We start from the raw sequence: 12,365 nt of genomic DNA, 5'->3' as shown, positions 1-12,365 counted from the left end.
AGGACCGGGGTGCGGCGGGGGGTACCGGGACTCACCGGGTGCCGGCCCTGGGGGTACATGGCCGGGCTGGGGCGCGGTCACTGGAAGCAGCCGCGCCGAGCCTCGCTACGGCGATCGCGACGTGCGGAGCTGCCGCTGCTGCCCGCCGGCCTCGGAGCGCTCCCGGAGAGGCCGAGAACTGAACAAAGGGACGAGAGGAAAGTCCGTGCGGGGGGCGGAGGAGGAGAGGGCGGAGGGGAAAAAAAAAAAAAAAAAACCACCCCCCCCCCCCCCCCCCCGAAAAAAAAAAAAAAATTAGGAAAAAAAAAATAGATCAAAAAGCCACAGCGACAACAACAACAACGCGGCGGCGGGAGGAGGGTCCCGCGGTATTCCTGCGGCCGGGAGAAGGGGAAGCAAAGCCAGGAACTAACGCCGGAGCACGACGGCCATGGAGGAGAGGAGGAGGGGGAGGAAGGCCGTACACATCCGACTTCCCGGGCGCCGCGGACATGCGAGGTGCGAGCGGGTCCCCCGCCCGGGGGCGGCCGTTCAGCTGCGTCCAGCCGGGATCGCCGTAACTCCGGGAGCCATCGCGGAGCGGGCGCGGAGCGGGGCAGCGGCGCCCGAGCACGCGGTGCCGCCACAGCGCCCGGGCGGAGCGGGGCGGCGGGCGGGGGACAAAACCCGGGCGGCCTCGCCGCCGACAGCCAATCAGAGGGCGCCGCGCCCACGTGGGGCCGCCAGCGGAGGGCGCTGATTGGGCGGCGCTGGCGTAACGTCACAATGGCAGCTTGTGTCTGACGGAGGGGCGGCCGCGAGCCACGCCCACCTCGGGCCCCGCCCCGCGCAGGCCCCGCCCCGCCCCGCGCCCCCCGGCCCGGCCGTGACTCGGGCCCGGCGCTGCCGTAACCCCGCTCCGGCGGCCCGGTTCGGGCTGTAAAACAAACACAGGCGCTTTGGCACCGGAACGCCTCCGTTCCGCACCGAGAAAGCGCTCGGTACGAGCCGCCCGCACCGGCGGGCGGCGACAAGGCCGCCCAGCCTCCCCCGGCGGCCGCGCGGCCCCTTTGATGTGTCGTGAGGGCCGCGCTGCTCCCCCTCCGCGCCTCCCCTCACGCCTGAGGGGCTTTAACGAGGAACACGGGTAATGGCGTTAACGTCAGAGCCTCCCGCCGCGCCCGCGAGACACCCGGCTGCGCCCTCGCGGGGGTCTCCGCGCCCGCCGCAGCGCAGCGGGAGCAGCCCCGGTCCCGGCGGGCCGGAGGGAGCGGGGCCGCAACACCGGCGGCCTCACGGGCGGGCCGGGCCCGGCCCAGCGCACAAAATGGCCGCTCGCCCGCGCGTCAGACGGAGCCTCCGCCCCACGTGGGGCCGCGCGCCGCTCAGCGCCGCTCCGCCAATCACGGCGCGGAGCGGGCCGCCGCTCCAACGCGATTGGTCGGGGAGAGCGGCGCTGTCAATCAAAGCCACGCGGGGCCGCCGGCGCGCAGCCCCCGCCCGCCGCCCGCCCGCCATGGCGGCGTAATTAGCCCGGGCCGGCGCTTCCTCCAGCTCAAACAATCTGTCACCGCCGAGCCGGGCGGGCCGCGGCACCGCCGCGATCTCTGCGGCAACGCCGCGCCTCGCCGCCTTCTCGACGGGAATGAAACGCCGCCGCTTAAATAACAAACAGCAGGCGGAGCGCCCCGAAATGCCGCCCCGCTCCTCGCTGCCCGGCGCGGGGGTGCGGGCGCCCCGCTGACCCCCGGGGTGCGGGACGGGGGTGCCCCGGCCCCCCCCTCCCCCTCCGCCCGCCGCTAATTGGGAGCGTTCCGGTTGGTGACGTGACGAGCGCTGTCAGCGCCCGGCGCTGCCCATTGGCTGCCGCCGCCCGGCCACGCCCCTGCCCCACGTGGGGCGCGGCCGGAGCGCGGCAAAACGCGGAGCGGAGCGAGCGCGGAGCGGAGTGCGGCGGGGCTGTTCCCGGCCCTTCCCGGCCCTTCCCGGTTCCCTCATTTTGCCGCCTTTCGGCTTTTCTGGGGGGCTTTGCCTCTGTCCAGGCAGCAGCTCTGTGTGAATGCCCTGCGCTGCGTGGGGTATGTCGGGGTGATGTTGGGGATCCATTGGGGTATCTGCAGGCGCATCTGTTGGGATGGGTGTTGGGGTGTCTATTGGGGTGTCCATCCCTTGGGGTGTCCATTGGGATGGCCATTGGGTTGTCCATCCCTTGGGGCATCCATCCCTTGGGGTATCCAGAGGAACACCCATCAGGATGGACATTGGGGTGTCCATCCCTTGGGGTGCCCATCAGGATGCACATTGGGGGGTCCATCCCTTGGAGTATCCATCAGGATGTACACTGGGTGCCCACTGGTGTGTCCATCCCTTGGGGTATCCATCAGAATTGACACTGGGTATCCATTGGGGTGTCTGTCGGGATGTCCACTGGAGTCCCCCTGGGGTGTCCCTCGAGTGACCCATCAGGACCCCCATCGTGGAGCAAAGCCCCCCTGGCAGGCAGCTCCTGGAGCTGGGATAACGTGGGAGCACAGCTCCCCGAAGCACTCGGAGCAGGAGCAGCTCCTGGAACCTCCTGTGCTGGAGAAACACCAAAAATCAATGGCAAGGAGCAAGGCTGGAAACCTTCGTGGTCCTTATTGCTCCTGCAAAGCTCTCTGAGGGTGACAGGGGTTTAGTGGAGGGACGTGGCCGAGCTCCCGGTGTCACACACTGCCATGGCTCCCGGGAGATCCCAAAGCAAAGGGAACAGTGCCTGGGAATCCTCCCCTTGGGCAGGGAATGGGACACCATGCTGCCCTTCCTCAGCACTCTGCCCTTCTCCCCAGAATTTCCCAGCAGGAACGGGGGGATTGTCCCCAGCTCTGCCCCCCAGGTGAGACCCCACTGGATCCCAACCTCAGAGGGACCTGGAGCAGCTGGAGCAATTCCAGAGGAGGCCCCAGAGCTGCTCCAGGGCTGGAACCCCTATGGAGCCAGGCTGGGAGGGCTGGGAATGTTCCCCTGGAGAGGAGAAGGATCCAGGGAGAGCTTCAGGGCCTGAAAGGGCTCCAGAAGAGCTGGAGAGGGACTGGGGACAAGGGATGGAGGGACAGGACACAGGGAATGGCTCCCAGTGCCAGAGGGCAGGGATGGGTGGGATATGGGAAGGGATTCCTGGCTGGGCTGGAATTCCCAGAGCAGCTGAGGCTGCCCCTGGATCCCTGGAGTGCCCAAGGCCAGGCTGGAACACCCTGGGACAGTGGGAGGTGTCCCTGCCATGGCAGGGGTGGCACTGGATGGGCTGTGAGGTCCCTTCCAAACAACTCCAGGGGTCGAGGATTCTGTCCAGCCCTCAGCCTGCACCCACTGAGCTGGGGAATGTGGAAAAGGGGGTGATTCCCGTGGTGGGGCTGAGCCAGACTCTCTGTCCCGGGGACTTTCCGAGGCCAGACTCAGGGGACGTGAGGCCACTGGGAGAGGAACAGAAAGCGGCGATTTTGCACTGAAAATTCACTTTATTGCTCAAAATAGAAGCCATTAGCTGGGCTGTGCCCCTCCCCCTGTGGTACTTATGGACAAATTCTGATTTTTACTTAATGGTTTCCCTGAAAAGGTTGTAATTTTCTTCCCATTCCCATCGAGCCGCAGCTCCAGCGCTGTTGTGGTGAGCTCCAAGGGCCGAGGATGGCTCTGTTAATTGATATTCCTCATGCTGGGACTGCGCTGAAAGAGGAGATGTTTTATTTTAGCTTATTAAAACTCACCTGGTTGGGGGGGAAAAAAATCAAAAGAACGATTAGGGGTGAAAGGAAACGTTCTGGTTCGTATTGATTTAAGGTCTGCTTAAATTGATATTTGCACATCCCAATTAGAAACCCGTGATCTTTTCCCAGAACTTCTCTTACTTTTTCTGAGTTGGTTTTTCTGTTTCTGAAGGATCTTAGGAGAAGCTGCTGTCTCCTCCCCCAGCTGGCCACGGGTGTGGACATCAGTGGGGACATGGTGCCCCGAGGATGGAGACCCCTCCGGGTGGGGATGAGGATGAGGATGAAGGCTTTGAGGACATTCGGTGGCGCTCAGTGTCACCATCGCAGTGCCTTGCAAAGAGCAGCTCCCCACGGGTGGTGTCCCCACGGGGGATTGGGGTTTTGGGGACCGTGTGGCGCTCCCTCCCTGGGGATGTCACAGCTCCAAGGGTGGCTCTGTCCCGTTCCCGGTGCCCTGTGAGGTGGCACAGCCGGGAAGGGAAGCTGGAGATGTTCCTTCCCTGCGTCCGGGGAGAAACCTCGGGCTCAGCTTCTGGGCACGGGGTGTTGTGACACTTGGTGACACCATCCTGTCCCCCGCAGCCTTTCGGGGAAACCGTCCGAGCTGCCCTTCCTTCCCCTTCCTTCCCCTTCCCGAAACTCCCCTGCGGGATCAGCCACTGTCCCCATCCTCCCACGGCCCCTCCCTGCCCCTGCCACTCCCCGGGGGTGCCCACAGCCCCCCCAAACCCCCGGGAGGGACACAAGGGAGGGACAATCCCGCAGGCGCTTCTGGAAGGGTCTGAACATCCGCACAGCCACCGCCACCCCCGGCCTCGTGCGGGACACGGGTCAGGACAGGACCCCCGGAATGTCCCCGTACCCCAGGACCCCCGGAATATCCCCGTACCCCAGGACCCCCGAAATGTCCCCGTGCCGCAGGACCCCCGGAATATCCCTGTGCCCCAGGACCCCCGAAATGTCCCTGTACCCCAGGACCCCCGAAATGTCCCTGTGCCGCAGGACCCCCGGAATGTCCCTGTACCCCAGGACCCCCGGAATGTCCCTGTGCCGCAGGACCCCCGGAATGTCCCTGTACCCCAGGACCCCCGGAATGTCCCCGTGCCCCAGGACCCCCGGGCTGTCCCCGCGGCCCTGGAAGGGGCTGCAGCTCCCCGGGGCGATGCGGATTTGCTGCGAGGCCGCGGGGGAAGGCGGCGCTCCCCGGCCCGCACACGTGTGCGCACAGACACCGCACACACCCGCGCCCACGTGTGTCCCTTGTGTCCCCTCCTCCCCGCCGGAGCAGCCCGGCGTGACGGGAGCCGCCCCAGAGGTGACTTTATCGCTGACAAGGCGGTGCCAGCCCCGGTCACTGGTGTGTGTTTACACTGCAGGTGACATTATCTGCCCTCCGCGCAGGGCAGGACCCTGCCTGCCAAATTCCCTTCAGCTTTCAAGTTTATCTAAACAAGGATTTCGGAGTGGGCAGGCAGCGGAGCGCTCGGGAGGCAGCGAGCCCGGATATTTGGATATATATTTGGATATTTATATATTGATTTGGATATTTGGATATTTGGATATTTACCCCTGTGGATGTTTGGATATTTGGCTTTGCGGGGAGCTGGGCTCTAGCTGCTCTCGGCAGCAAGGTTTGCCAGCGCCCCTGGCAGGAGAGGGCTCAGCCCTGCTCTCCTCCTGCCCCGGGCTCCGTGGTGGTGCCACGAGAACCCGCAGGCACCGGGAGGCCCCGGGATGGAGCAGGAGCAGCTCCTCTGAGGGCGATGTCCCTGCTCGCGGCAGGGGCTGGCTGAGCCCTTTGGGGTCCCTTCCCGTGGCCGGTGACATCCCCAGGCGTTGTCGCTGTTGCCACAACAGCCCCGCTTGCCGCGGCCTTTCACAAGCCCGGCTCCCCTGACCTCGCCCTCAGCCGCCGATTTGCTTGAGCAACGCCAGTGCCGGCCCAGCCCGGAGCCTCCTGGGGGGGCCCTGGGGGCAGCACCCCGGCTCGGGACCCCCCAGACCCCCCCGAGCCCCCGGCAGGCTCCCAGCATCACACCCGACACTGCTCTGCCTGGATTGGGAGTGGTGGGTGAGGAGCACCCCGGGGTGCTGCGGGGAGGGGGAGCCCCAGAGCCCTCCTGGCAGCAGGGACAGCTCCAAGGAGCTGGAATTACACAGTTCTGCCCAGGACGTGGGGACGGCAGGAAGAGGGATCGTGTCCAGGATTCACACTGCAGCCCGGGTCCCATCCCAGCAGCTCCACTTTGGGTTGGAAGGGGCCTTGAAGCCCACCCAGTGCCACCCCTGCCATGGCAGGGACACCTCCCCCTGTCCCAGGGCGCTGCGAGCCCCGGCCAGCCCGGCCTGGGGCATTCCAGGGATGGCAATGCCCAAGGATGTTAAATCCTCCGGAGGATGTGGGAGAGGAAGGCAGCCTCTGCTGTCCCCTGCACATCCCCCCCGTGCCCCCTGGCTGGAGCCAGGTCACTCTGGGATCCTCGTGGATCTCCTGGGTGATCCTGGGAGCTCCTGGGTAATCCTGGATGCTCCTGGGTGATCCTGGGAGCTCCTGGATGCTTCTGGATGGTCCTGAATGCTCTTGGGTGCTCCTGGATCCTCTCGGGTGCTCCTGGATATTACTGGCTGCTCCTAAATCCTCCTGGATTCTCCCGGGTGCTCCTAGATGTTCCTGGGTGCTCCCGGGTGCTCCTGGATCCTCCCGGGTGCTCCCGGGTGCTCCTGGATCCTCCCGGATGTTCCTGGATCCTCCCGGGTGCTCCTGGATCCTCCCGGGTGCTCCTGGATCCTCCCGGGTGCTCCTGGATGTTGCTGGGTGCTCCTGGATGCTCCTGGATGTTCCTGGATCCTCTCGGGTGCTCCTGGATATTACTGGCTGCTCCTGGATCCTCCTGGATCCTCCTCGATCCTCCTGGGTGCTCCTGGATATTCCTGGATGTTCCTGGGTGCTCCTGGATGCTCCTGGATCATCCTGGATGTTCCTGGATCCTCCCGGGTGCTCCTGGATTCTCCTGGATCCTCCTGGGTGCTCCTGGATGCTCCTGGATCCTCCTGGATGCTCCTGGATCCTCCTGGGTGCTGTCCCGTGCCCGCCGCCCCCGGATCCCGGCCCGCGGTCCCGCGGGCTCACCTGCCCTCCCCTCCCGGGGCAAACAGCTCAGCCCCGGCTTTTGCTGAGCACTGTCTAATTATAGATATTATATTGCAAATGGCTTTTGGGCCTGCTAATGGCATTACTGGTGTTATTCTTCTACTTGTTAATTATAACCAATTTGTTTGGGATGCCTTCCCAGTTTTCGGCTGTAATTGCTCTCCCCATTCCCTGATGGCTGTGACTCAGCAGAAACTCCGCAGTTTCGCTCAGGGATGAGGTTTCTCTTTGTCTCTCCTGCCAAGCGTGGCTGCAGACGCTGCCTGAGCGGCGTGGCTACTGCTCCCCCCCCGCCGGTGGCCACGGGAGGGGCCGGCAGGGCTGCGGGGCTGGCAGCGGGACCCCGGCAGCTCCCGAGGGCTCTGGCGCGGGTTTGGGATGCTCTGGAGGAGCCGGATCAGGGCTGTGACCCGTGAACCATCCCAGGATCCCGCCTGAGAAATCCCAGCGAGCTCCGTGCGGCCACAGGCTTAGCCCGGGGAACGGGGGAATATTAAAGGGATTGTTTTCTTTTTCTTATTGCTAAATTCTTAAGAAGTTTGCTCTTCTCCTCTGGCCGGCGTTAACTGCAGATAAGTTATTTGGAAAGCGAGTATTTCAGCAGAACAGCCGCTCAAGTAGCCTAATACACACATTAGAGTCTATTTGCACTTAAAAGAAGTGGGAGGTATTAAATCAGCCCCTGGCCAGATAGGCATTGTATAAACAAGAGCTGTTAACTCCTACTTGATAGCGATGATAGCGAGGGAAAGCAAAACAGCCCTGCAGTGTCACCACCGGCCTGACACAACTTGTTGTAGGTCTGGGCAGAGAAAGAAAACAAATCCCTGGGAGCTCCGGGCTGCGGGGGGATGATCCCAAACCCCTCCCGCACGGCGGGGCGCTGCCGGCGGCCGGACAGGAGGCGGACACCCGGTGGACACGCTCACGGAGCTGCGGAGCCGCCGGGAGTGGGGACAGGGGGGTCGTCCCCCCGGCGTGGGGGGATTTCCACCCTGGGTGCCGCTCCGGGGGTTGGGGGGATGCTGCTGCCTGGGTATTAATGAAATTTATGAGTCAGAACGAGCAGAAGAAACTGTTTTCGGCTGACTTCACTCACCACTTCCTCTCCTCGCCTTCGCCTCTCCCGGCAGCCCACTTATCTCCGCCTGGAGCGCTGCCCACCGCCCCTGGCCGGTGCCGCTCCCGGGAGGGGCCGGAGCGCTCGGCTCCGCTCCCCGGCGGAGCTCCCTCCCTCCCTCGCTCAGTCGCTCAAGCACTCTCAAGTTGTTCTCTGTGGCTAATCAAATGTCAAAACAAGCTGCCCCTGTGATTTGGAGAGCTTTTAAGCAGGAAGACATTCACCGCCGAGACACGAGAGTGCCGGCAGCGGGAGCGGCCCGGGCTCAGCGCCGCCCCCGGGAGCTGCTGGGCTCCTCGGGGTCCCTCTGCTGCTCCCGGGAGCTGCTGGGATGTTTGGGATCCCTCTGCTGCCCCCGGGAGCTGCTGGGATGTTTGGGATCCCTCTGCTGCTCCCGGGAGCTGCTGGGCTCCTCGGGGTCTCTGTGCTGGGGGATTGTCACTGTGGAGCTGGTGGCACTGATCCTATGGCTCATCCAAAGCCAACACTGCTGGGATTGGGGCTTCTTTCATGCATATATCCATCCATCCATCCATGGTTCCATCCATCCTTGGATCCATTCATCCATCCATCCGTCCATGGTTCCATCCATCCATCCATAGATCCATCCATCCATGGTTCCATCCATCCATCCATCCATCCATGTTTCCATCCATCCATGTTTCCATCCATCCATCCATCCATCCATCCATCCCTGCCCCCACCCTGGTGGGCCATGGTTTGTAGCCTGACCTTAACCCGGGTGCCCTGGGGCCAAAGCAGCGCCCCCAGCTCCGTCCTGGCCCTGCAGCACCAGGCATGGAGGGGAGAGAGCTCAGGCCACAGCCCCACAGCCCCAAATCCTTCCCGAGCTCTGCAATGCCAGAGCTCCAGCTCCAACCCCACCGAGCAAACCCCAGGGGGCTGTGCCACCCCCCGGTGCCATCTGTGGGGCTGGCAGGGGGCTGTGCCTGCTGCCACCCAGGGACAGTGACAGGAACAGACAGGGAGTGGCTTTGTCCCCGTGGAGAGCCCTGCGGGTTTGTTTTTGGACAAATGAATGGATTTCAGTGTTTGACCAACACTGCAGGGAATGCCAGGCTGGGGATTTGGCAGCAGGGCTGGCACTTGTCAGCTCTGGTTCCTGCAGGAGGGAGCAGCCAGCTCTGCCCTCTGTCCCCCACTCTGTCCCCTCTCTCCCCTCTGTCCCCTCTCTCCAGAGGGCAGTGACACGCGGGGCTGTTCTGGGAAGATCCAGCAAATCCTTGGGAGCACCACATCCCAGAGAGCTTTGTCAGCCAGCCGGGAAGTTTGGGAAGGGCTCCACACTTCAGAGACAGCCAGGGCACTGCTGGGAGCAGGTTTGGGAGGAGCACAGCAATCCCTGTGGCAACCCCGAGGAGCCTGGGGGCCACCGTGCCAGCCCAGTGCCAGGAGCTTTCCATGGGGCTCTGGCACAGGCCCTTCCCTCTCTGCTGCTGGAGGGGCACAGCCCAGCCCAGCCTGGCTGGGAATTCCCAGGGAACAGCCAGCCTGGGAGAGGGCAGGGCTGGGAGCTGCCAGGGGCCCGTGGGTGATGCTGCAGCAGGAGCTGAGCCCAGCCTGCGGAACAGCCCCGACCGAAGGGCCCAGCCCAGCTCGCAGTGAATCATCCCGGGCACGGAGGCCATCCCCAGCTCTGGAAGGGCAGCAGCTGCCTCTCCCTGAGGTGTTTGGGAGCAGCTCTTGAGGAGTCAGGGCTTTCCAGTCTGTGTCAACTACCAAAGTCTTGGAATTCTGAATGGTTTGGGTGGAAAGGGACATGAAAGATCATCCCATTCCACCTCTCCAGGTAAGGGACACCTCCCACTGTCCCAGGTGCTCCCAGCCCCGGTGTCCAGCCTGGCCTTGGGCACTGCCAGGGATCCAGGGGCAGCCACAGCTGCTCTGGGCACCCTGTGCCAGGGCCTGCCCACCCTGCCAGGGAACAATTCCTAATTCCCAATACCCCACCTCACCTGCCTGGGCTGTGCTCCCACAGCTCGTGCTGCCCCTCAGCCCAGCTCCAGGCCTGGGATGTGGGTTTGGGAGGCACCAGCCAGCACCCAAGGGCTGTTTGCTGCTCTGTGGGCAGCCCCTGCTCGGTGGCTGCCGCAGTCTGGGATGGCTGAGGGAGCTGCAGCCCGGCTCTGGGGCTGAGGGAGCTGTGTGTGGGCACTCCCGGGCAGCAAACCCAGCTCCCTGTCGTGCTCTGCACTCCCAGCTCCCAGCCCAGCCGGGCAGGACAGCCCAGCTCTGCTCTGCTTGTGCAAGGAGCCCGGGGCTGAGCCCGGAGCCAAAGGCACAGCCCTGACCCGGCCACCGCTCGCCCACGGAGGGCACAGGCTGGGACGTGCCCCGCTGCCAGCTGCTGCCCTGCACGGGGAGCACGGATCCCTGGGGCTGCCTCTGCTTTGGGCACCTTTGGCTGCCCGGCCTCGTGCCCTGGGTGCACAGGACGAGGATCCAGCTGTGCTTCACGGAATCCCAGGGTGGTTTGGAATGCAAGAAAACCTTGAAGCCCATCCCATGCCACCCCTGCCACGGCAGGGACACCTTCCACCATCCCAGGCTGCTCCAAGCCCCGAGCAAGCTGGCCTGGGATATTTCCAGGGATGGGCAGTCACAGCCTGGGCTGGTGGAAGGGCTCCCTGGGGGGATTGGAAGGCCTTTGAAGGTCCCTTCCAACACAAAGCACCCCGGGATTCTGGGATTCCAGGGGAGCCCTGCTCCTCCCTGGTGCAAGGTGGCTGCTCTGAGGGCTCTGGGCTCACTGGAGCTGCCGGGCTCTTTGGGGTCTCCCTTTTGGCCCCATCACCCTCCTGCTGTGGCACCAACAGCTCTGTATCCTCGGTTCCAGCTCATTGAGGGGGTTTGGGACCCGACCTGCACGGCCCCCAAACCCGAGGGAAAGGATAAAACATCAAATGATGCCTCTGGAGCACGAGAAATTCCTGCTTAGATGATGAATGTTGCCATTTCTTGCTTTAAGAGAGCAGTGAAAGCTGCCCGAGCCAGCATTTATCAGGGGTGCCTGGAAAGGGGCACCAGACAGCCCCAAATAAATCCCAAAATAAATGGGATTACGGCCCTGCTGTTCCACCTTCGGGTGCTCCCTCACCTCGTCCTTCTGGGCGAGCTCCGAGTGACCGTGAGGAGCCTCCCCGGTCCCTTTCAGCTCCTTCATTAGGGACATCCCAGGCTGCCTGGAAAATCCTTCCCGGACGATGCTCTGGAGGAATCCGGTCTGGACACCAGAGAGGCCTCGTTCCCGCGCTGTTATTTTATTAAACCATTAAAAGGCACTTCTTTAACAGCTCCAGAAATACCTTTTTTTTTTTTTTTTTCATGTGGCTGCGGCTGCTCCCACCTGGAACCGGCACAAATCCTCCCGCAGGTTCAAAGCTGTCTGGCTTCTGCTGCTCCGCCGGGAATTGGGGATAATTGGGACGAGCGCCTTCAAAGGAGAGCCGGGTCGGGCGGAGCTGACACCGCTCGGTCCCTGCCGCCGAGCCGAGCCCCGGGACCGGCCCGGGGGATCACTGATGGCCCAAGCCCCCGCAGCCTGCCCGGACACGCCGCTCTGGGTGCGGAGATGAAAGGCTCCTGCTCGGCAGCGGCGAAATGCAAATGCCGCTGGAACGAGCTGTTAATTGTCAAACCGCAGCATTTCGGGGTGATCGGCCCCGGAACGCCCCGAGCAGGCCCGGAGCTCCCCGGGAACGGGCTCCGGGAGAGGAGGATGTGCCTTGTTTGTGGCTGTGGAGGATGCAAAGGAGCGGGGAGGGATGTGGGAATGCGGGGGAAAAGGGAAACGGGAGAAGTGGGAAAGGAGAGGGCGGGGAGACAGCTCTGCTGGCCGTGGCTGGGATCCCAGGGGATGCCATGGGTGGGACAGGAGGGGGGACAGCTCTGCTGGCCGTGGCTGGGATCCCAGGGGATGCCATGGGTGGGACAGGAGAGGGGACAGCTCTGCTGGCCGTGGCTGGGATCCCAGGGGATGCCATGGGTGGGACAGGAGAGAGGACAGCTCTGCTGGCCGTGGCTCGGATGACCCCACGGGAAGGGAGACTCCCGATGGAGCGGGAGATGGAGGCTGGAGAGGCTCAGCCGGCTCCTGGGAAAGGCCGATCCCATTGGAAATGGCCCCGGGGATGGCACGGAGGCCGTGGCGGCTCCAGCGCCTCCTCCCGAGGCCAGGGCTGCTCCCAGCTCGTTGTCACCACGTCCCGCCACCGCTGTCGCTGCCCCTTCGCTCTGAGGTCCCAGCAGGAGCTGCTCTCTGGTGTTTCCTACCGAAAAGGGGAGCGACAGGTGGCCCGACCCAGAGAGAAGGGACCCCAAATCCACCCTGGGACAGAAACCTGCA

At 63.9% G+C, this 12,365-nt stretch overlaps 1 protein-coding gene across 1 annotated transcript; it reads right to left on the bottom strand.

Annotated features, from left to right (window-relative positions):
- Nucleotides 1-7: 7 nt before the first annotated feature.
- Nucleotides 8-1,497, bottom strand: LOC121354346 (translation initiation factor IF-2-like). Its single transcript, XM_041468893.1, has 3 exons — nt 1,348-1,497; nt 465-1,088; nt 8-178 (listed from the first exon to the last, which is right to left on the bottom strand). The coding sequence occupies exons 1-3, from the start codon at nt 1,495-1,497 to the stop codon at nt 32-34; spliced, it is 921 nt and encodes a 306-aa protein (XP_041324827.1). The 3' UTR covers nt 8-31.
- Between the last annotated feature and the right edge of the window lie 10,868 nt (nt 1,498-12,365).

This window comes from Pyrgilauda ruficollis, unplaced genomic scaffold (genome assembly GCF_017590135.1).
Source record: "Pyrgilauda ruficollis isolate IOZ18807 unplaced genomic scaffold, ASM1759013v1 scaffold23, whole genome shotgun sequence".
Lineage (NCBI taxonomy): Eukaryota > Metazoa > Chordata > Aves > Passeriformes > Passeridae > Pyrgilauda > Pyrgilauda ruficollis.
The sequence above is the reverse complement of the archived record's forward strand: the minus strand, read 5'-3'. Positions and strand labels throughout refer to the sequence as shown.

Coding starts and splice junctions, on each gene's coding strand:
- LOC121354346 (XM_041468893.1), bottom strand. CDS start 1,497: ATGGCGGGCGGGCGGCGGGCGGGGGCTGCGCGCCGGCGGCCCCGCGTG. Junction 1,089..1,347: donor TGAGCGGCGCGCGGCCCCAC/GTGGGGCGGAGG, acceptor GCGTGAGGGGAG/GCGCGGAGGGGGAGCAGCGC. Junction 179..464: donor GCGCCCGGGAAGTCGGATGT/GTACGGCCTTCC, acceptor CCCTTTGTTCAG/TTCTCGGCCTCTCCGGGAGC.